We start from the raw sequence: 25,766 nt of genomic DNA, 5'->3' as shown, positions 1-25,766 counted from the left end.
CCCCCTACTGTCAGGACACCGTGCTGCTCCCCAAGTCAGCCTCGTCCCCCACGGCCCACCCGGACCTCAGCGGCGACGGGTCCGAGCTCTACGTCTTCAACACGCCCTCGCGGAAGCCCTCCATGGAGACGCAGATCCGAAACTTGTCGGTCAGCTACGACATCCCGCCCACGCCCGGAGCCAACTCCACCTATCAGGTCCCCCGCACCTTGTCGTCGTCGGAGAGCGGCGGGGACGTGGTGCCCCCTCCCAGGCCGCCCAAGCCCACCTCGGGACCCCCGCCGGCCCCGGCCGAGCGCTCGCCCACGGACACTTACTACGTGCCTCGCTCGGCCTCGGAGACGGACGGAAACTACTGCGTGCCTACTAGCGCCGGGAATAAAGCGCTACGCAGCAACACTATCGGAACTGTCGACTGTTCGCGTATACGCAAAGGTTTGTACTGCGCCGGTATTTTGTCCATCTTTATTGATAACCGAAACAGAAACTAAAATAACGCAACTAAGCTAACAATGCTAATTTTTGTCACCGTATAATACTCGCGTATAGGTCGCAATTTTTTACCCGAAATTTTCACCCAAAACTGCAGGTGCGACCTATGCGCCAGATACTGTATGCAGTCCTGTGGGTCTGTAACAGTGTTGTTTTTGGCAGCCATTTTACTGTTTGTCTTAGTCTTAGAATTTTGGACAAAATACTTATTATTCTTAGTCATATTTTAGTTATTTCAAAATGCGTTCGTCCTCGTCTAGTTATAGTCAACGAAAACGTCTATAAACTTCAATTTTAGTCCATGAATAAATGAATAGAAAAAAAAGGTTTCCAACAATAGTTGTATTGAGTTCATTTTGTCTAAACTTATAGATGAATTTTTCTTACCACAGACAATTGTTTTAGGTTGTTTTAATTACCTGACATGTTTCGGCGAACACTTGCACCTTCATCAGAGTCACAATTGTCTGTGATAAAAGAAAAATTCAACTAAGGTTTCCAACAATTTTGATTGAACATGACAGACGAGCACATACAGTGCCTTGCAAAAGTATTCGGCCCCCTTGAATCTTGCAACCTTTCGCCACATTTCAGGCTTCAAACATAAAGATATGAAATTTAATTTTTTTGTCAAGAATCAACAACAAGTGGGACACAATCGTGAAGTGGAACAACATTTATTGGATAATTTAAACTTTTTTAACAAATAAAAAACTGAAAAGTGGGGCGTGCAATATTATTCGGCCCCTTTACTTTCAGTGCAGCAAACTCACTCCAGAAGTTCAGTGAGGATCTCTGAATGATCCAATGTTGTCCTAAATGACCGATGATGATAAATAGAATCCACCTGTGTGTAATCAAGTCTCCGTATAAATGCACCTGCTCTGTGATAGTCTCAGGGTTCTGTTTAAAGTGCAGAGAGCATTATGAAAACCAAGGAACACACCAGGCAGGTCCGAGATACTGTTGTGGAGAAGTTTAAAGCCGGATTTGGATACAAAAAGATTTCCCAAGCTTTAAACATCTCAAGGAGCACTGTGCAAGCCATCATATCGAAATGGAAGGAGCATCAGACCACTGCAAATCTACTAAGACCCGGCCGTCCTTCCAAACTTTCTTCTCAAACAAGGAGAAAACTGATCAGAGATGCAGCCAAGGGGCCCATGATCACTCTGGATAAACTGCAGAGATCTACAGCTGAGGTGGGAGAGTCTGTCCATAGGACAACAATCAGTCGTACACAGCACAAATCTGGCCTTTATGGAAGAGTGGCAAGAAGAAAGCCATTTCTCAAAGATATCCATAAAAAGTCTCGTTTAAAGTTTGCCACAAGCCACCTGGGAGACACACCAAACATGTGGAAGAAGGTGCTCTGGTCAGATGAAACCAAAATTGAACTTTTTGGCCACAATGCAAAACGATATGTTTGGCGTAAAAGCAACACAGCTCATCACCCTGAACACACCATTCCCACTGTCAAACATGGTGGTGGCAGCGTCATGGTTTGGGCCTGCTTTTCTTCAGCAGGGACAGGGAAGATGGTTAAAATTGACGGGAAGATGGATGCAGCCAAATACAGGAACATTCTGGAAGAAAACCTGTTGGTATCTGCACAAGACCTGACACTGGGACGGAGATTTATCTTCCAACAGGACAATGATCCAAAACATAAAGCCAAATCTACAATGGAATGGTTAAAAAATAAACGTATCCAGGTGTTAGAATGGCCAAGTCAAAGTCCAGACCTGAATCCAATCGAGAATCTGTGGAAAGAGCTGAAGACTGCTGTTCACAAACACTCTCCATCCAACCTCACTGAGCTCGAGCTGTTTTGCAAGGAAGAATGGGCAAGAATGTCAGTCTCTCGATGTGCAAAACTGATAGAAACACACCCCAAGCGACTTGCAGCTGTAATTGGAGCAAAAGGTGGCGCTACAAAGTATTGACGCAAGGGGGCCGAATAATATTGCACACCGCACTTTTCAGTTTTTTATTTGTTAAAAAAGTTTAAATTATCCAATAAATTTTGTTCCACTTCACGATTGTGTCCCACTTGTTGTTGATTCTTGACAAAAAATTTAAATTTTATATCTTTATGTTTGAAGCCTGAAATGTGGCAAAAGGTTGCAAGGTTCAAGGGAGCCGAATACTTTTGCAAGGCACTGTATCTGAAGAGTCTACAAGGACATAACCATTTTCATGATGATAATACATAGGGTTGGGCATCGTTTGAAATTGAACAATTCCAGTTTCGATTCAGTTTCCTAACGGTTCTCGATTCTGAATCTTTTAGGAGGTAGGGTAATTGCATAGTTTATATTAATCTCTTAACTTCTCGATTTTTTTTTTTTTAATTATACGAACTTCTCACAGGGCTTTTTAACTTGTGTACAGTATAAATACCAGTCACTGAACTTGAATGTGATAAGTTTCTTTCCACAGAAGCGCCCTTTCACAAAGATGTTTATTTTTCACAGAAAAAACATTTACACATATTCTTTTGCCATACATGTGCCTTAGCTGGGAGCTACGAGGAAGCATTAGCATAAATTCTTCAATTGATTTTAATTTGGTGATCTTTTAATACTGTTTATTTTTAACTGAAGCGTCAATGCGCTACATAAAGTACGTACCTGCTTATACAGGCTATATAGACGGAGAAGACTGCTTTAAGATGGTGGCTGTTTACTAACACCGGCGAGTCTTTGTCATTTCGCATCTAGTTGTCTATACATGTGCTAACGCCGCTGAGTCTGTCATTTTGTATCTAGTTCTATATACATATGGTAGCTACCGTAGCCCAACGTAATAATACGACTTATTCTCGTACAATTCCATCCATCCATCCATCCATCCATCCATCCATCCATCCATCCATCCATCCATCCATCCATCCATCCATCCATCCATCCATCCATCCATCCATCCATCCATCCATCCATCCATCCATCCATCCATCCATCCATCCATCCAGTTTTTCGGCAGCAATTTTTGACCGCTCGGCTGTCAGGGCATCGAAACGTGGAATCGAAATTTAAAAATTCAAACGGTTCCGGGAGCATCGGAGTGTTAGAACCGGATCCCATCGATGCTCGTTTCCCAACCCTAACAATTTCCACTCGGCAGGAAAACATCACATTATTTCCAACTAATTACACTCACCTGCACGCCACAAACTGTATGTAAAATGTTTTCCAAGAAGACAGTCACCGCGCTAAATGCTAATGCTAACGCAAAGGCTATGCTAATGCTACAGTTTAGTTTAGTGTGTGATGATCCGTCAACACAGACCTTTAAAGGCTATAGCAACATGACATATCTAGCCAAGATAAGATTGCAAAAACTTACCAAGCAGCACCTGACACACGTTTCACAAAATGAGGATGGGAATGTGTGTGGTTTGGAATAGAGGCACAGCACGGCACATGAGTGACACAACCAAACAATGCTAAATGCATTCTAACTACACGCATGATAAGAAAATGTGACACATTGTGAATTTATGATGGAAACTACGGCCAATTTTCATCTCGTTTTCGTGTCGTCAGACGACAGCTGGCATCCATCTCGTTATGTTTTAGTCTCCCAAGACACGTTTTCAGCGCGTCGTCATGAAAAAAATTGTTTCTTTGACAAAATGTTTTCGTTATTGTTATCTTTGACGGAAACAACTCTGGTCTGCAACTAACGATTATTTTTATAATCGATCAATTGGACGATTAATTCAACGAGTAATCAGTTAATCAGATAGGTGTCCCTTTTTCCAATGGCCTTCATAATTTAACTTGGAGTTGTCTTAGGCATGTATTGCATCTTAGATGTGACTAGAAAAAAAAAATTCATTGCTTTCACTGAAATAAAATCTTAAAATCTTATTTTTTAAAAATGTCTTATTTTTACCTAAAAATGTCAGTCGCTTGATAACACATATCACTTAAATGCTAGGTGTTCTTCCCCACGAGTTTCGGTTGAATTTGCCTAAAGTGTTTTCACATATTACAACTTGATTATCATTATAACCGTGTTATTAACATGTTATAACATGTTGCAGTATAACAGTTATCATGCAACTTTTAAATAGTACTTTTTCTTAAATATGATTATTTTGTTAATAAAATGGTGACTTCTCTAAAATGGCTACTTTCACTCATTATAATATGACGAATATCAGTTTTTTAAAATACTTTTATATTCCCTCCATTTTCCCCCTTTTGTCAAAATGTAAAAACATTAATACCATAAATAGACTAATTTGTATTCTTATAATTTTTTAACGAATTTTAAACATTTTATTTTTGCGCTTCAAGCGTCCTCTTCTCTCTTTCCCTGCTTATCATTCTCCTCTTCATTTGTGGTGATAAATCACATATGAGTGTTGTTGATGGCATATGATGTGTCTGAGTCTTCATCTGTGCTTTAATGCTCGGGTAATGTTATTAATCTGTGATGGTGATGGTTATTTTTCAGATTTTGGCTCTCAAGATTGCTACGACATTCCCAGATCATTCCCGTCGGACAAGAGCTGCTCATTCGACTTCAACGAAAGTTTCAACAGCTACTTTGTGAGTTCCAGCTTGACCTATTCATTAAAAAAAAAAAAACGATTGGTGTCAAACGATTCAAATTTTTAATCGAGTTAATTACAGCTTAAAAATTAATTAATCGTAATTAATCGCAATTAATCGCAATTCAAACCATCTATAAAATATGCCATATTTTTCTGTAAATTATTGTTGGAATGGAAAGATAAGACACAAGATGGATATATACATTCAACATATGGTACATAAGTACTGTATTTGTTTATTATAACAATAAATCAAGATGGCATGAACATTGTTAACATTCTGTTAAAGCGATCCATGGATAGAAAGACTTGTAGTTATTATCAGATAAATATTAGTACAAGTTATAGAAATTTTATATTAAAACCGCTCTTAATGTTTTCGTTTTAATAAAACTTCAAAACTTCAAAAAATAAACTAGTAGCCCGCCATAGTTGATGTCAATATTTACTTACACAATACTCATGGGTGCTGAAGCCTATAAAATCAGTCACACCCAAGCGCCAGCAGAGGGCGACAAAACTCCAAAAAACACAATTAACAAGTGGACATTTCATTGGGCTGTCATTTTAATCTGTTTGAGCGGGGCATGTGCGTTAATTGCGTCAAATATTTTAACGTGATTAATTAAAAAAATTAATTACCGCCCGTTATCGCGATAATTTTGACAGCCCTGATAAAAACATTAAGGAGAATAGATGCTTTTTATTTTTAGAAAATGTATGACAAAGGCTACAGTTTTTAATAAGTATTCAGAGAATACAGTTTCAATTTATTAACCCAAAATGGATTAATTTGATGATTCGTCGTCGATTAATCGTGGCAGCCCCGTTTACATTTTGGGAGCCCTCAGGGGTCCCTTTTATTTGCCGGGGCCCAAAGCAACTGCATACCTCGCCTGTCCACTAGTCCTGCCTTTGAACGTAATTTCATGCAATTTTCTGTCTTTGGTAGAAAAACAAAGGCATGGTGCCAGTGGGTAGTCAGTCATTGGAAGAAGTGGACCAGAACTACGTCCCCATGAGCGCCAACTCGCCGTCCCACCACCACTCGGGCAGCTTGTCGGAAGCGCTACACGAGACCAATTACGTGCCCATGACGCCCAGCACCATGGAGTTCTCTTCGCTGGGCAAGCAAGTGCCGCCGCCCGCCCACATGGGCTTCCGCTCCAGCCCCAAGACGCCGCCACGGAGGCCCATGCCCGGCGACTGTCAGCCGCCGCCCGTGGATCGAAATCTCAAACCGGATCGTAAAGGTGGGATTTTGTGGTTATAGGGCTTATTGGTGGTACCTCTGAGTTCTAATTTGGTCTACTTTCAAATTGTGTTCTGAAGTGTTCTATCGAACATTTAACATATACGAAAAGTCCATATTTAAGAATGAGAAAGGAGAAAACACTTGAATAATGAATCTAACATTTTTACATGGCAAAAAATATTTTTACAACATGAAATTATGACGTGTTATGCTAACATAAATGCATAAATATCTATTATAAATGAGAAGGAAATAACAGATTAGCCTATTGATTGCAAAACTCCTTTTATGACTTCTGTGACCTTTGAACTTTGACTTTCTCTTCTAATTGTCACTTAACTTGCAAATTTGAGTTAACCTAATATCAAATTAGCCGATTGATTGCAAAACTCCTTATGTGACCTCTGTGATCTTTGAACTTTGACCCTTTCTCTTCTCATTATATCACCAAACCTGCAAATTTAAGTTAAATACGCTTATCTGTTATCAATTTATTGCAAAATTCCTTTTCTGACCACTGTGACCAGTGAACTTTGACCCATTTTCTTCTTACATGTCACCTAATTCGTAAATTTGAGTTAACTTGATATCAGATTAGCCTATTTGTTCCAAATTTGAGTTGAATAGGGTAATCTATCATCAAGTGATAGCAAAATTCCTTTTCTGACCTCTGTGACCCTTGAACTTTGACCCTTTTTCTTCTCATTATATTACCTACCCCGGAAATTTGAGTTGACTTGATAACAGATTGGCCTATTTATCGCAAAATTCCATTTTTTTTAACTCTGTGACCTATGAACTTTGACCGTCTCTCGTCTCACCATGTCCCCTATCCCTCACATTTGAGTATACAGGTTAATCCGTTACTCTTTCTCTTTTCATCACGCCACATAACCTGCAAAATTGAGTTAATTAGGCTAATGTTATCAAGTTATCACACAACTCTTTTCCCTGACGTCTGTGACCTTTGAACTTAGACCCTTTCCCTTCTCATCATGTTTATTAACCCGCAAATTTGAGTTAACCTGATAACAGATTAGCGTATTTATCACGCAATTCCTTTTCTGACCTCTCTGACCTTTGACCTCATTCCCCCAAAATGTAGTCACCTCTTCCGTGTCATATCACATATACATACTGCAAGTTTGACAATAACATTTCTATTCGTTCTTGAGTTATCGTGAACATAAACATAGACATACTGAACAGAACTAAGAAAAGTAGTAAATTTTGAAGACATTTTTTTTCAGGAACTTGAAGGTACCACCGTCACCTATTTGTGGGATGCTTGCCATTTGCTGACTTAACTGTCCACGTTGTATTATCAGTCTTAACCCATTTGTGTGTCTGCTTCTTAACGCTGTGAGTAGCAAACGTACTAACATCGTACCACTTGAACTAGTTTTGTCACAAAACAGTGAGCTCCTTGTGAAAGGGTTACTGCGGACTGTTTTGGAAAAATAGGCTAGAGGTTGGGGGAAGTTGTTTCCCCCGTCGCGGCACGGAGTGGCTGAACTCAGAGTGGTCACCTTCTATCCCCTTTGTTTGACGCGTGTGAATGGAGCTCTTTGATGGGGACGCTCCTTGCCAGAGGGAAATTACCATCGCATTCAAAAGGATGAGGAACTGGGGGGTCAGAGAGTGCAGTGATAGCAAAGTCAAGTACGCAAAACACAATCAGGATTCGAGGAAATCAGTTCAGGCAGTTTGTCAACTTAATTCATTTGAAACGCATCACGCATGAAGAACGCGGATTCAGCACGTTTTAAGAAGCGATGAACGCTTGTGGTGAATTTGAATTGTAGTCCTTTGTACGATGTCTCAAGTTATATTACTATTTGTTCGTATTAAGCCAATTCATCTAAAAGTTGTCATTTTTCACCTACAGTGGTATGAAAAAGTATCTGAACCTTTTGGAATTTCTCAAATTTCTGCATAAAATCACCATTAATGTGATCTGATCTTTGTCAAAACTAGGGGTGTGACAAAATATCCAAATGGTGATATATCGTGATTAGGGCTGTCAAAATTATCGCGTTAACGGGCGGTAATTAATTTTTTAAATTAATCACGTTAAAATATTTGACGCAATTAACGCACATGCCCCGCTCAGACAGATTTAAATGACGGTACAGTGAAATGCGCACTTGTTAATTGTGTTTTATGGAGTTTTGCTGACCTCTGCTGGCGCTTGGGTGCGACTGATTTTATGGGTTTAAGCACCCATGAGCGTTGTGTAATTATTGACATCAACAATGGCGGGCTACTAGTTTATTTTTTTGATTGAAAATTTTACAAATTTTATTAAAACGAAAACATTAAGAGGTGTTTTAATATAAAATTTCTATAACTTGTACTAACATTTGTCTTTTAAGAACTCCAAGTTTTTCTATCCATGGATCGCTTTAAGAGAATGTTAATAGTGTTAATGCCATCTTGTCGATTCATTGTTATAATAAACAAATACAGTACTTGTATACCGTATGTTGAATGTATGTATCCATCTTGTCTTATCTTTCCGTTCCAACAATAATTTACAGAAAAATATGGCATATTTTATAGATGGTTTGAATTGCAATTAATTGCGATTAATTTTTAAGCTGTAATTAACTCGATTAAAAATTTTAATCGTTTGACAGCCCTAGTTAAAATACAGCTTTTTGTGACTTCAGTCTCATAAAATCTTTGTTTAATCCAACGATCCTTTCCCCTGACCCGTATATTTTAGTATTCTAAGACTAGCTTAGCATGTCAAATTTCCTTTGCCACATCAAGTTCATAATCAAAAACATTGTCAGTTGTCAATCTGGCATGAACGCCATGTGCGCGTCAGACATCAACACGTTCCAACACACCTCCGAGGACTCGCCGTGCTTCTGCACAGCTCGTCATGCATGCACAGCTGTGATGTCAGTCTTTGTGTGGGAAGCTGCGTGGCGCCGCATGTTTTTTGTCCGTGGCGGGAGCGGCGAAGGCTCTCGCGTTGTCATGGCAATCATCACCGGGCGTGCGGAAACGTCCAGCGGCTTTGCATGGCGGGGGAAGTTGGCAATGATGTGATTTGAAATGATTACGTCTTCTTTCGCCAATCAGGTCAGAGTCCTAAAGTAATAAGAGCAAAGGGGGTCGCTTTAGAGCGAAGCGACTCCCAAACTGTAGGCGAGTTCCCGCGGGGAAGACGCAAGGGTAGGTACTCTTTCAATGGATTCCATCAAAGTCCTCTTGACTCTTTTTGCATGTTTACAATGGTGGTTGGGCTCTTGTCTTCACTGTAATGAATGACTGGGAAACATGTTGGCTTTGATGGGCTATGAAATCCAGTATCACTAACACAGTGCTTCTCAATTTTCTGTTATGCCCCCCCAGGAAGACGTAAACGTTCCGCCCCCCCCCCCCCCCCCCCAAATCTTTGCCGCCACTGTAAATATACTGTAGTATCCTTTGTACAGTGCCCTCCATAATTATCGGCACCCCCGAAAAGGATGTGTTTTTTAGCTTCTAATAATTTTTTAAAATTCAAATAATGTGGGACCTTAATAGAAAAAAAGAGAAAAATCCAACCTTCAATACAAGTGCATTCATTCAGTGGGGAAAAAATCCCACAAAGAAAAAATTATTTGACATCAAATAATGTGTGTCACAATTATTAGCACCCCTGGTGTTAATACTTTGTACAACCCACTTTTGCCAACAAAACAAGGTCTGGGGACTGCCCCACAGCATCACTGACCCACCCCCATACTTCACAGTGGGTATGAGGTGCTTTTCAGCATGCGCATCTTTCGTGGCACGCCAGACCCACTTAGTGTTTGTTGCCAAAAAGCTCAATCTTGGTCTCACACAAAAATACATACGGTATTTTTGTCTCACACAAAACCGGGACTGTGTGTATTTTTGTGTGAGACCAAGATTGAGCTTTTTGGCAACAAACACTCTAAGTGGGTCTGGCGTGCCACGAAAGATGCGCATGCTGAAAAGCACCTCATACCCACTGTGAAGTATGGGGGTGGGTCAGTGATGCTGTGGGGCCGTTTCGCTTCCAAAGGCCCTGGGAACCTTGTAGGGTGCATGGCATCATGAATGCTTTGAAATACCAGGACATTTGAAATCAAAATCTGTTGCCCTCTGCCCGGAAGCTGAAGATGGGTCGTCACTGGGTCTTTCTGCAAGACAATGACCCTCAACATATGGCCAAATCTACACAGAAATGGTTCACCACACACAAAATGAAGCTCCTCCCATGGCCATCTCAGTCCCCAGACGTTATTTTGTTGGCAAAAGGGGGTTGTACAAAGTATTAACACCAGGGGTGCTAATAATTGTGACACACATTATTTTATGATAAATAATTTTTTCTTTATGTGGGATTTTTTCCCCACTGAATGAATGCACTTGTATTGAAGGTTGGATTTTTTCTCTTTTTTCCATTAAGGTCCCATATTATTGGAATTAAAAGAAATATATATTAGAAGCTAAAAAACACATCTTTTTCAGGGGTGCCAATAACTATGGAGGGCACTGTATATAAAATTCTTATTATTATAAGTACACCTCTGCATAACATTGTGGTCTTTTTAATATTAAAGAAAAAAGTAATATAGATCAACTTACAATAAGTGTTTAAAAAAAAAAAAAAAAAAAAAAATCCATACTGTAAAAATACTCAAGATAGATTTTTTGACCATTTGATACTGAAAAATAAAATTTAATAAAATCAGTAAGTAATAATGAATTCAAATTGATTAGCAAAATTAACTCACGAGGACAATTTATCAAACAATTAGACCGGAAAAAAAAAAAAATTAATAGGACAAAAACGACAGTGTCACTGGACGGAGGGAAAGTTTTTTTTTTTTTGTTTTTGTTTTTTTTTTTTGTGTTTTTTTTGCTGCGGGCAGTAACAGCTCCTTTCCTATGATCTGGGGTTATTTTGCACCGAGCAACTTGGTATGCCACCTTATATGATGCTGACAGTGCTCGCTGGTTTACTGATTGTTGGCAATATTCAGCACGTTTTCGGTGAAAAAAATTATTCCAGCTGTCCGCTGCGAACATTTTTAGACAAAGTAAACAGACGGGTCTTTCCCAGTTTCCCACTGTACTAAAAGCCAAATGCTACATACTAGGCCTGTCAACAATAACGCGTTAACGACCATGATTAATCTGGAAATATTAACGCATTAAAAAAAAAAAAAAAAAAACACAATTTACCGCTCGCACTAAGTTTGGTCACAACTGCCTCCCGTAGTCCCACACGCTGATGTTTACATTCTCTGCTCGGCAATGCAGGACAAAATGCCAGCCACGATGAGTGAGGATGATGACCAAATTCTGTTTTAAAAAGCTACCTAATGGAAACCTGGATAAAACCAAAGTTGTATGCACATACTGCTATGATGAACTGTCCTTCGATCGAAGCTCAACCAGCCTAAAGTACCACCTTCGGGCAAAGCATATCTTCGCTAGTGTTAGCAATGACGCTAACACTGCGGGAACAAGCCGCAGTCATCAAGCTCCACTGGCAGAGTGCGGACTCGGACTTGCCAACAAAAAGAAACCAAGTAGGTTGACTACTGCTATCGCTACATGGGTAGCCAGAGACTGTAGAGTGTAGACCCATTAACAAAGTCGAAAATCCAATGACAACAAACAACAACAACCATTGAGAAACCACTAGACAGGTACAAGGCAGTGAAGTCTGCGCACAATAGTGCCCACAGTAAACTGGCCCACCTCGCAAAAAAGTATCTGGTCACACCTGCCACAACTGTTCCTTGCGAGAGACTGTTTTCTTTGACTGGGCACATTGTTCAAAAGAAAAGGTCTGCTCTGTTATCTGAAAATGTCAACAAGCTAGTTTGCCTGAGCAGTTGGTTGACAAAAAGAATAAGAGTATGGCTAATTTAAGCAGTGTTTATAAACACCTTTACACACAGTTTAGTGTAATGTTTTTCAGTTAAGTGTGCGAAAATTTATTTATTTATTTATTTATTTATTTATTTATTTTTTAATATATCTCACACAGCTTAACATGCCAAACAGTATTTGAGCCACATTGTTAGTCTGAGGCACTTTAATCTGTTAAAACTCTTTGCTGTATAATACAGACAATTTATTTTGTTTTTTATTTTATACGAGCTTAGTTGTTAAATAACATTTTAAAACTCTATTTGATTAATTATTAATTCATTCACACATCATACATTTCATCGTAAAACAAATTTTAAGTCAATTATTGTATTTTCCTAGATTTCTTTCCTGAAGAGCAACTTTATTCATCCCGAGGGAAATGTGATTAATCATGATTAATAACACAATTGACATATGATTAACTAGATTAAAATTTTAATCGCTTGACAGCACTAATACATACACTTTGTCATATTTCCTTGTCTTAGCTTTTCATATCTCCAGTGCTCTTTGCTGTGTGCTCTTGTTTGGTTAAAAAATATTGCGCACACCCTGGAAATCAAAGCGGCACTGCCACCCACTGAGTGGATGTGCAATTACACTTTATTCTATTACGGTAAAAAAGTGTGTTCCCCAAGGTCACATGCGCCACCCCCAGCATCGCTCTGCGCCCCCCTGGGGGGGCCTGCCCCACTATTTGAGAAGTACTGCACTAACACAACTATCATTTTTTCCCCCTTCCTGGTTCCTGACTTAGTCATTTCTACAGTTAGTTGTATTCTATACTAATGTTGGGTGATTGATTAGGTCTAAATTTATTATTGTATAGTAAAAAATAGTGGAGTACACCGAGCAGACTTGTGCTTAAGCAGCCAAATCCAAAGCAGCACCATATTTGGTAGAGTGGCACTCCCTTTAAGTATGAAACAAGTTATTGTGGAATGTCTTTTAACACCTTTGTAACCTTTGAACTAATGACCCCAAAATTTAATACCTTCTTCTGTGTCATGTTAAAATTCATTTTCTGACCTCTGTGACCTTTAACCATATAACCCCAAAATATAATACCTGCTTTTGTGTCATATTGCAAACCTTGGATGCAAGGTTAATAGTAAGCCCTTTCGTGGTATCGCAAAATTCATTTTCTGACCTTTGTGACTTTTGACCTTATGACCCCAAGATTTAATGCCTGCTTCTGTGTCATGTTACAAACATATTGTGCAAGTTTGATAATAAGCCCTTTATTGTTATTGCAAAAAAAAATTCTGACCTCTGTGACCTTTGACCGTATGACCCCACAATTTAATAACTGCTTCTATATCACATTACAAACCATTGATGCAACTTTGATAGTAAGCCTGTTATTGGTTATCACAAAATTACTTTTCTGACCTCTGTGACCTTTGACCGTATGACCCCAAAATTTAATACCTACGTCAGTGGCATATGACAAAAATATGCTGCAAGTTTGTTAATAGGCCTTTTATTGTTATTGCAAAATTCCTTTTCTGACCTCTTTGACCGTATGACCCCTAAATTTAATAACTGCTTCTGTGTCATATTACAAACCTTTGATGCAACTTTGACAGTAAGCCCTTTACTGGTATCTCAATTTATTTTCTGACCTGTTTGACCCAATGACCCCAAGATTTAATACCTGCTTCTGTTTCATGTTTTAAACATATGCTTTAAGTTTGGTATTAAGCCCGTTATTGGTTATCACAAAATTCCTTTTCAGACCTCTGTGACCTCTGACCGTATGATCCCAAAATTTAATGCCAGCGTCAGTGGCATATGACAAAAATATGCTGCAAGTTTGATAATAAGCCCTTTATTGTTATTGCAAAATTCCTTTTCTGACCTCTGTGACCTTTGACCTTATGATCCCAAGATTTAATACTTCTGTTTATGTTACAAACATAAACTGCAAGTTTGATAATAAGCCTGTCATTGGTTATCACAAAATTCCTTTTCTGACCTCTGTGACATGACTTTGATCCCAAAATTTCATATTACACTTATATTATGCTGCAAGTTAGATAATAAGCCCTTTATTGGTTCTTGCGAAATTCTTTTTCTGACCTATGTGACCTTTGACCTTGTGACCCTCAAATTTAATACCTCCTTCTGTTTCATATCACGCTATTATATTATGCTGCAAGTTTGATAATAAGCCCTTTATTGGTTGAGTTAATGTGAAATTATTTTTCTGACCTTTGACCTTATGACCCCCTGCTTCACTTTCATAGTATGCTATTGTATTATGCTGCAAGTGTGATAATAAGCCCTTTATTGGTTCATGAGTTATCACAAAATTCCTTTTCTGACCTCTGTGACCTCATGACCCCAAAATGTAAGCACATCCTCCGTTTCATGTTAAACCAATATTGTATTTTTAATATTTCAAATATTTTTAATATACTCTGTACAGCAGCACTTATCAAATAACTCATTCACCGCCATTGATGGCATAGACTTTGATGGCATTTTTGTTGCTGTAGAACTATGTTGTCCGTCATGTTACATGAGAGACATTTTCTTATTTTTTTCCCCCTGTGCGTTGCTTCAGGAAAACCTGCTCCACTAGAGATCAAACCACTGCCTGAATGGGAAGAGCCCTGCACGCCGGTCCGCTCGCCCGTCACTCGCTCTTTTGCTCGAGAGTAAGTCTGCAACTTTTAAAAAATGATGTATGTTTGTGATTTAGAATTCTGTGAAAAATCACGGGTGTGTTCACACAATTTAGACCGGTCAATACTCTAAAAATATCGAGGAAATAAAGCCATCTACTTTCATTGGACACTGGTTTTTATATAATAAGCTTCCACTAGGTGGCAGTACGTCACTTTATTTGGGTATCCGATAGCACCATATGGACGACCTCGAGTGCCAAAATCAAGACATAATATGAAACTTAATAAGAAATGTGATTTATTTCTTTTAGTTTTTTTTTTTTTTTTTACTTCAGTATTTACTTATTTATATGAGCATGTATTTAATTTGATTACTATTCATTTATTTATATATTTTAAATATTTTTTCAGTTTTTTTTCTACATATATTTCATCATTTTGATTTTTTTAGTCTTAAACTTTAATTTATTTCAAGTTATTTCAATATTTGGTTTTCATTTTTATATTTTTTTGTTCCATCATTTATTTCTAAGTTTATTTAATAATTTATGTTAAATACTGTATTTTTATAATAATATATACACATGTATTGCAACATTTTAATTAAAGGCATTTCAATTTGTACATTAGCATTTTTTTGCTTTAACTGTCATTTATTTTCATCATTTATTACAACGTTGATTTTGTTATTATAATGCGTATTTCAGTATTTATTTAAATTTTACTTCAACAGTTTTTAAAATTTGTTTTCAATTATTTCAACATTTACATTACGTTTATTTTCATTTTTATATATTTTTTCATCATTTATTTCATAGTAAAATTTATATATATATATATATTTTTAAATTTTTTGTATTTGTTTACTTTAATTTTTAGTTATTAGTTATACAACTATGTGTTTAAATAATACACATTTATTTATATTTCAATCTCGTTTTATTTGTTTTTATTTAAAATTTTATTCATTTATTTCAAAAATTATCTCAGCATTTATTTATTTTTTTAGTTTGTCCTTCACTTTATATTCATTTTATCGTAATTTGATTTATTTCAGCATTTATTGTAATTTATTCAAAGGTGTTCCCATTTGCATTTATTTCAACATTTGTTTATTTTAATTGTTTTCGGTAAATTCATCATTATTTTCACCATTGATTTTAATACATTTATTTATAATGTTCATATATTTCAACACTGGTTCCTGGATATTGATATTTGTTGAACAAATTTCAACATTTTTGAAATTACAATTGTTAATAACATATTTTTACCAATATTACATTTTAAAATAATTTATGTATTTTCTTTAATGTCAATTTCACGTTGAAATTTTTTTTGGGGACATATTTTGATTCTATATATATTTCAATTTTAATTTCACTTTTACCCTTGCAGTACTCCATACCGCCACATCACTTGTAAAAATAAAAACGCCTGAATGTTTTTATCTTGATAAATCAGTGTCATCTTAGCATAGAAAAAAAAAAAGTGAACACACCTTTTAAAGCGGTAGACGCCACTTAAGTAGCCACTAACCCTCATGCATTGGCGTAGTTGACCACAAGAGCTGCTTGGGGATCCCCCCGACGCTTATGTAACACTCTTTTTCTGTGGGTGCTCTCATGTTTTTGTTTTTTGGTGTTGAGCATAGAGTAAACATTGTGAATGCTGCTCAGTCTCTCTAGGTTCCCCATGCCCGCCCGGCCCCCGTCGGTGCATAGCACCGCCTCCAGCACTGACTCCGAGGACAGTGATGAGAATTATGTAGCCATGATCTCTAATATGAAGAACCAGTCAGATGAACCAGTATGTAACACACAACGAAGACACTCTACTCTTTTATTCAACTTGAGAATATGATTTTTGTGGGTTGTCGCTAAAAAAGTGGTACCTTCAAACTTATTTGATTGGAGGCCTAGCGTCCTCAATGGCAGACGATGAATTGAAATAACAAAAAATCTGACACAGGCTGTATTATTGTTCTCCAAAGCTAAAGCAGAGGTTTTAAAATACTAAATCTTACACCATGTTACAGGGAAAAAAATTACATTTCGTTCCTGGCTTGCAATGATTTTATTTGTGTTGCTGTAGTCCAAACTAAATGAGAACGTGTCACTAAGAGGGTAAGCGTTGGGGGACAAAAATTAGAAGCTATATTCAAAATTTCCGATTTTACGTCTAGTTATGCAGAAAATATTTTTAAAATGTTATTTCTTCATCTTCCAGGTTAAACTAAGTCTATCAAATGAGGAGGAAAATACACACATATTTACAGTATAGTAGAAAATAGAATTCCAGAGTTCCAGAATTCTTTTTATATGTCAAAACAAACTAGCAAATACCACTTAGAACCTGGGAACAATATATGTGTTACGTGGTGTTATTTACAATACAATACAGTAATAATCATCTGCTTTTATCAAAGACTGTAGATTTTTTTTTTTTAAAGAGTAAAATAATTTTGTTTTCATAAACTGAAAAGAAATCATTTTAACGTCAAAAAATGAAAGCAAAAATAACAAAAATTTGAAAATAGATCATTTCAAAATATATATTTAAAAATTTAAATTAAAAAAAAAATCCTGTTCTTATATTTTTTAAACAGAAAATATATTTTAAATTAATATTAGTAATTAAAAATAATATTTACTATAAATTATAACTGATTTTGTATTTACATACATACATACATAATCATATGAATACTTACATTTTTCCTTTTTTTGTTGTTTTCAATGGAAAAAAATCAACATTTGCTTTTTTCATTTTTTCTTTTTCATCTAAAAAAAATCAAGTTTTTTAACGTCAAAAAATAAAAGCTAAAATAACAAATAATTGAAAATAGATTACTTTAAAATATATATTTACAAATTTAAATAGAAACCATTTCCTGTTTTTTCCATGTTTATAAAAAAACAGAAAATACATTTTAAAATTATAATAATAATAATTGAAAAAATAATTTGTTTTATTTTGTATTTACATACATGCATATGCATATTTACATTTTGTCCTTTTTTAAATGAAAAAAATTGCTGTTTTTTTTCCATTTTATTTTATTATTCATATAGAACCCAAAAAAAAAATCAAATGTTCATGAAAAAAATGCAAACAAGAATAATAAAACAAATGTGAAAATGGATTTTGAATTGTTTAAAAAAATCTATAGTCACAAATTTAAATAAACAATATTCCCATTTTTTTAAATTAAAAAAACGTTTATTAATAATAATTTTTAAAAAACAATATTTAATAATGTGTTTTTACTGTTTAAATTTTTTTGTCGTTGTATCAAGTTCATTTGGTCTACACTTACAAAAGAAAAAATTAACTTTTTTTTATTGAAATATTCTATAAAATAAAAAAAAAAAAAACCTTTTTAATGTTCCCTTTTATAAAAAAAAAAAAACATGTATACAAACTTCAAAACAATAAATAAATTAAGAAAATGTTTATTTATTTACGATGCTTTAAAAATGGACTTGAATAATCATAAAGTCAACAATGTGAAATAATGTAGCTATGTAATAATGTAAAATGTGGAGTGATTAGTCTGCTTTCATTGAGATGAAAGAAATCGGAATATTTACATTATTTAAATACATATTTACATGTAGATATACATATACATATTTACACCCGTCCTTTTTTTGTTGCTGTTTTTAATGAAAAAAAAAATACACGAAAAAGACAATATTTACTGTTTTCTTCCTTTGTTGCGCTTTAAAATGACGACAGAGAAAACATTTACTTTTTCTAATTACAATAAAACAAAATTTTAATAAAATACTGTATATACAAATTACAAAACTAAAAATCAAGACAACTATTAAGAAGCTTCAAATAGTACTTGAACAATTATAAAGTCAAGTCTCAAAAAAGGAAAAAAAAAAGGAAGTGACTAATATAGTTTTCACAGGGGTACCACTGTATATATTTTTAACTGTATATATTTTGAAATAATTGGAAATATATATAGAAAAAAATCCATGCACTAAATGACAGAACTGAAGTTACACTTATAAGCAACATTCCCGATTTTAGGAGAGTCAGGACTGATACAATTCCGAGTCCCTGCTCATCTCCGGAAGCCAAAAAGCGTCCATTTTGTTGGACCCAAGCCTGCCTGCTCCAGATGGACTCCTCCTTTTCCCTCCTTTTTCTGTTCTTCTTTTCAGGTTTTCAGTTCTTGGAAAGAATTTCTGTTCAGCTTTTCTCCCTAAATTGGATGTTTTTTAACTCACTCAGTGCTATTGACTGTAATAGACGTCCAATCCGCTTGATCGGATCGGACATCTATCTATGTCAAGTACTGCAAACGCCTCATTTTTTAACCCTTTTGTTCACCTTTTCCAGCAACTCACCATCTTTCTCCCTGCGCCGTAATCCCTGAAGTTCTTCGTTTTCTTTACCTGCTTTTCTCCTCTTTCCTCTGCCGCTCCTCCTTTTTTTTGATGTGTAGAGAGGAGTCCTTCTACTGCACGGTCCCCATCACCCCCATAAAGAGGGAGGTGGAGGAACTTGACACCGTCGAGGAGGTGAGCAGGGTTGCCGGTTTGGAACTTGAGCGCCACCGTTTGGCTGTTTGTTGTACTGAAGTGGGATTAGACGTTTACACTGCACGCGTATTGTTTAGTGTCACACCATCCTAGTTCTAATGACTCCACCGTACTAGTAGTCTACAGATTAACACTGAAGATGTGTGTTTTTTTTTTTTTTTTTGCTAAGTGAGATATACATATATTTTTTTTGTGTGTGAATGTAGAACACAAAGCTGGGCGCGCCGATGACTGTGGATGGCGGGAGTAGCCCCATGGTGAAGCCCAAGGGAGACAAGCAGGTGGAGTACTTGGATTTGGATCTGGATTCGGGAAAGTCGACTCCACCTAGAAAGGTAGGCGCAAATGTTTTTCATTTTCGTTTTATTCACATTTATCTGTATCGGTTTGATATCTGTATAGGATTTTTAGAGTTGGATAAAAGTGTTGCAGCGATACCATTTTTTGGGCCCGATACCGATACCTGGCTGTGCAGTATCGGCCGATACCATTCCACTACCACTCTGTTTGCAAAAAAAAAAAAAAAAAAAAATATATATATATATATATGTGTGTGTATATATATTAGTGCTGTCAAAAGATTAAAAATTTTTATTGAGTTAATTACAGCTTAAAAATTCATTAATCGTAATTAATCGCAATTAATCGCAATTCAAACCATCTCTAAAATATGCCATATTTTTCTGTAAATTATTGTTGGAATGGAAAGATAAGACACGACGGATATATACATACAACATACTGTACATATGTACTGTATTTGTTTATTGTAACAATAAATCCACAAATGGCATTAACATTCTTTCTGTTAAAGTGATCCAAGGATAGAAAGACTTGTTCTTAAACGATAAATGTTATAGTTACAAGTTTTAGTAATTTTATATTGAAACCCCTCTTCATGTTTTCGTTTAAAAAAATTTGTAAAATTTTCAATCAAAAGTAGAGTTAATATAATAATAATAAGAATAAAAATAACAATAATAAAAATAGAGTGACCAAAGTCTAAGTTTTACGTGTATTTTGCATAGCTATTTTGATATGGAATGCCAGTTCATTTTGCATTGTTGTTTAACTGTGTGTCAGAATAGGGCCTCATTACTATAGACTGAAGTGCTTTTCTTTTTGTGAACATTATTTTTTTTTGGAGAGATAGGGATATTATTTTTTTTGTGCTTTCACTAAACGATACTTACAGTGGGGAGAGCAAGTATTTGATACACTGCCAGTGGGTTTTCCCATTGGCAGTGTATCAAATACTTGTTCTCCCCACTGTATGTTTGTTATGAAGGAGTTGCCAATAAACGGCGCGGTCCAAAGAACACCTGTGTCCACTCACCTCTACTGTATAACATATATCTGTACATATCTTACCCAAAATACAACAAGAGACACATAATTGCCACTAAAAGAAAGAAAACTTACCGAAATATGTGTGGAGCACAAATAGCAATTTGCATTGCATTGTGAATACAGCATAATCGTCCCACAACTACTAATTCTCCCACGTTTAGAAGAAATAACATGAGTATGGAACGGCGCTGCCCCCAAGCGACCGGTGGCATTCTCTTCACTCTTAATGTCCATAAACGGCCTCATTGCAATCTGTCTGAGGCAATATGTGAGATGGTCATTCACCCAAGTGCCAGCAGAGGGCGGCAAAACTCCATAACAACAAGTGAGCGTTTCAGTGTACTGTCATTTAAATCTGTCTGAGCGGGACATCTGCGTTAATTGCGTCAAATATTTTAACGTGATTAATTTAAAAAATTAATTAACGCCCGTTAACGCGATAATTTTGACAGCCTTAATATATATATATATATATATATATATATATATATATATATATATATGTATATTAATTAATTAAATTAAATTAATCACTTTAAAATATTTGACGCAATTAACGCAGGTGGCCCGCTCAGACAGATTTAAATGACGGTACAGTGAAACACTCACTTGTTAATTGTGTTTTATGGAGTTTTGCCGCCCTCTGCTGGCGCTTGGGTGCGACTGATTTTATAGGCTTCAGCACCCATGAGCATTGTGTCAGTAATTATTGACATCAACAATGGCGGGCTACTAGTTTATTTTTTGGTTGAAAATTTGACAAATTTCATTCAAATGAAAACATGAAGAGGGGTTTTAATATAAAATTTCTATAAATTGTACTAACATTTTTTTTAAGAACTACAAGTCTTTCTATCCATGGATCGCCTTAACAATGTTAATAATGTTAATGCCATCTTGTTAATTTATTGTTATAATAAACAAATACAGTCCTTATGTACCGTATGTTGAATGTATATATCCATCTGGTCTTATCTTTCCATTCCAACAATTTATTTTACAGAATATATATATATAATTTACAGAAAAATATGGCATATTTTATAGATGGTTTGAATTGCGATTAATTGCGATTAATTACGATTAATTAGTTTATGAAATCAAAGTCTAATTTGAATATTTCATATGACATAGAGGCCCAAATAAGTCCATAAGTCGTCATAACAGAATTTCTTAGTAAGAAAATTTATGTTTTGGCCTTTGGCGCCCCCTATTGACTTTTGGGTGTTAAGACTCTAAACACACAAATTCCTCTATTTCCATGTTTTTGACTCTCCAAAGAAGCAATTGCATCAGTAATCACGGAAAATGCATTATAACACATCAGGTTTCAGCATATCAAAAATTCTGATTTATAATGGGAATCAATGAGCCAGAACATGGCATTATTACAAGAATTTAGTGCTAATCCCCACAACCTGTTTGCAATAAGTTAGAAATTGCAGCATGGTGCCATTTTGACCTTTACATGTTTTTACTATCCTGGGGAAATATTGGCTCCCTAGTGTAATTTTTCCAATGCTTTTTCTTTGATGAAAATAGAGCTGAAACGAATACTCGAGCAACTCGATTAACTCGAGTTTAAAAACTGATCTGAGTAATTTTATTCACCTCGAGTAATCGTTTACTTTGACAGCTCTAAGCATCACGTTTTGCTCGGACTACTTTTAATGCGGGACAACGCGCTGATGTCACGTGCGTAAAGGAAGAAGCAAAAAAAAAATAAAAATAAAAAAAACTTACATCAGCCGACAGCCGCTAAAAACGACGCTGACGTTGCTAAATACTAGCCTGCATGATGTTACGTTGATAGCAGGTAGCGTCTAATGAGTCTCATAGAGATCACTTGTATGTTGAACTAGATGCGCATTGACAGACTCGGCCGCGTCTGGCCAGCGTTAGTAAACAGCCGCCATCTTAAAGCAGTAGAGGGCTAAGCGCTAATAAAAAGCGCTAAGCGCTAATAAATAAGATTAACGTTATTCACTAGCTCACGTAACGTTAGCCCTGCGCTGTCGATGCTTGGCTAACGTGTCTTACATACAGGCTTTAACATAACATAGCGTTGTGGAGTGATGAGGGTATAAAATAAAAACTCAATAATGCTAACTATCAATTTTAGCTCAGTAGTCATTGCTGGATAAAACACCAGGTAGCACTGGTCCCTAATGTGCTCCAATACAGCCTGTATCATACATTTATTTTGAACACTGCAAAAACTCAAAGTCCTATTAGGACTTACAGTTTAGACTAACTTAAAACTTAACTAGAACTTAAAAATGGCTTGACACAAAGAGAAATTCAATTGAAACACATGGGAAAAAATCCTAACTTTTAAGTGATGTGTGTTATCAAGCATAACGGCATTTTTAGGTATATATATATATATATATATATATATATATATATATATATATATATATATATATATATATATATAGTGTGTTTTTTTTGTTTTGTTTAATAAATTCTAAAGGTTTTTTGAGTGAAAGCAGTGAATTAGTCTTTTTTTTTTTAAATTCTAGTTACATCTGAGATGCAATTGTTGGCTGTTTTCAACAATATACATCGAAAATAAAGACATTGATTGACTGAAAATGGTTCAAGATTAGATGAAATATCTTGTTTTCTCATGTATATTTATAATTGCTCTTCACCTAAAAATATATTTGTTTGATCCGATTACTCGATTAATCGATAGAATTTTCAGTCGATTACTCGATTACTAAAATATTCGATAGCTGCAGCCCTAGATGAAACACAGAAAAAAAACTAAAAAAAAAAAAAAAAAAAGCCAGAATATGGACAAATAACACCAACGGGTTTAATTTTTGCATCTCTATTTATTATTGGCCACGGCCCGGTGGTTGGGTTTCACTTGGGTCTTAAGTGTCAAAAAAAAAGTATCAATCTACAAAGGGTAAAAGTCTACTTTTGAACTTCTGCACACTGTCCCTGAAAGGATTATTATGGTCTCCTGTACTATATCGTAGCATTTCCATCACGGTCGATTTACTCCGCTTCCTGTTTTAGATGAAGAGCAACGGCTCTGGCATGGCGGCGTCGGACGAGCGCGTAGACTACGTGGTGGTGGACCAGCAACGGACGCAAGCCCTCAAAAGTACCCGCGAGGCCTGGAACGACGGCCGTCAATCCACGGAAACGGACACTTCATCCAAAGGAGCCAAGTGACCCATTTTCTTTAACCGCATCGCACCCGAACTCTCCGCGGCTTTTCCCGTCGCCACTCCGCCATTTTCTGTTTTTTGCACTGCCGGCGGGATTTTACGGAAACCGAGCGGACCGTCCGTCAACAATTTTCCCGCGGGATTTTCCGTCACCACTGGACGAAACATCGGAAAAACACGGAACTGTCCACCGAGGCTTCGGTTTGGTTCGAGTCCGAAAAAAAAAGTGTTATGTATATAAATCGGAACAAGTGTCCTTTTTACCCGTACGGAATATTTAGCATGTTGGACTCGGAAGGTGCGCGGATTCTGCAGGGTAGAATCGGCGTCGCAGTAGCGTTGTTGACGATGGCGATGACCTTGAGCTTGTTTTACAACAAAGCCGCCATTTTCCTTATAAGTTATGCGGGAGGTATCCAGTTTCTGAGCGTCGAAATCAGGTACGCGTACTAACGGATGGTTAAGTCATCACTAATTTATTTCAGCAGCCAACGTTTTCATGGTCCGTTCGCCTCATTTCCGATTTTTAAAGCGGTTAATATCGTCAGGAACACAAAAAAAGGCCTTACTAACCTGTGAAACATCCCGAACGTGTGCCGTCAAAGCTGTACATATATTTTTTTTGTGCCAGTGATTGAATTTAAGGTGTCGATTTTTACAAATGTGCCTACTAAAAGATGTCACTTTTGTTGGACGTTTTGGAACTCTCCCTTGCAGTTTTTTTTGTGATAATGGGCTGCCAAGTAGATGATTTTTTTTTTTAATCTTGAGAGGAAAAATGTACAAAATTTCAAGTGGACTAAATAAAATCCAAACTCAATTGTTTGTGGTTTTGGGTTTAATTGATGCACTATTTACAGGTTAAAGTGAAAGTATCTGTGGTAAGTCAAAATTCAAAATAGCTCGAAAATGCCATTTGTGGAGAAAATACGATGGGGCTTTGCTGTGGTAATTACGGATCTAACAGGTCACCTCCTGTTGATTAGGGGACATGTCCGAATGGATGGCTCTCAATGGCCTCGACTTAATTGGGCACCAGTTGAATGTCAATAAGCTGTCATGGAAAGTTTTTGGTCAAAAATCACAAACACACAGGTTTTTCTGCAATTGGAAATCAACGGGAAATTTAGACGTACATGGCCGTCAATGGCGTGGACTTAATTGGGTGCCAGTTGAATGTCAGTGAGCTGTAATGGTAAGTTTTTGGCCAAAAATCACAACCACACAGGTTTTTCTGCCATTAAAAAACAATGGGAAATTTGGACGTGCATGGCTGTCAATGCCATGGACTTACTTGGGCGCCAGTTGAATGTCAATGAGCTATAATGGTAAGTTTTTGGCCAAAAATTACAACCACACAGGTTTTTCTGCCATTGAAAATCAATGGGATATTTGGACGCGCATGGCTGTCAATGGCTGTGACCTACTTGAGTGACAGTTGAATGTCAATGAGCTGTAATGGTAAGTTTTTGGTCAAAAATCACAACCACACAGGTTTTTCTGGCATTAAAAAACAATGGGAAATTTGGACGTGCATGGCTGTCAATGGCATGGACTTACTTGGACGCCAGTTGAATGTCAATGAGCTATAATGGTAAGTTTTTGGCCAAAAATTACAACCACACAGGTTTTTCTGCCATTGAAAATCAATGGGAAATTTGGACGCGCATGGCTGTCAATGGCTGTGACCTACTTGAGTGACAGTTGAATGTCAATGAGCTATAATGGTAAGTTTTTGGCCAAAAATTACAACCACACAGGTTTTTCTGCCATCAAAAAACAATGGGAAATGTGGACATGCATGGCTGT

At 36.5% G+C, this 25,766-nt stretch overlaps 1 protein-coding gene across 7 annotated transcripts in view; it reads left to right on the top strand.

The window, feature by feature from the left end:
* The window catches only part of gab1 (GRB2-associated binding protein 1), a 124,173-nt gene extending 99,097 nt beyond the window's left edge, over positions 1-25,076 (top strand). For 3 of the 7 annotated variants that reach the window (XM_057844296.1, XM_057844295.1, XM_057844297.1), the window contains exons 6-13: positions 15-435; positions 4,960-5,054; positions 6,012-6,312; positions 9,408-9,500; positions 14,794-14,887; positions 16,537-16,666; positions 19,626-19,754; positions 23,803-25,074. In XM_057844296.1, coding sequence (XP_057700279.1) covers positions 15-435; positions 4,960-5,054; positions 6,012-6,312; positions 9,408-9,500; positions 14,794-14,887; positions 16,537-16,666; positions 19,626-19,754; positions 23,803-23,961 — 1,422 coding nt within the window. In that variant the 3' untranslated portion in view covers positions 23,962-25,074. Of the gene's footprint in view, positions 1-14; positions 436-4,959; positions 5,055-6,011; positions 6,313-9,407; positions 9,501-14,793; positions 14,888-16,536; positions 16,667-19,322; positions 19,399-19,625; positions 19,755-23,802 lie in introns of all 7 variants that reach the window. The other 4 variants (XM_057844293.1, XM_057844291.1, XM_057844290.1 and 1 more) reach the window with 4 other exon arrangements.
* The last annotated feature ends 690 nt before the right edge of the window (positions 25,077-25,766 follow it).

The sequence above is a fragment of the Corythoichthys intestinalis genome, chromosome 8 (assembly GCF_030265065.1).
Source record: "Corythoichthys intestinalis isolate RoL2023-P3 chromosome 8, ASM3026506v1, whole genome shotgun sequence".
Classification (NCBI taxonomy): Eukaryota; Metazoa; Chordata; class Actinopteri; order Syngnathiformes; family Syngnathidae; genus Corythoichthys; species Corythoichthys intestinalis.
This window is presented reverse-complemented; position numbering and strand designations above follow the sequence as displayed.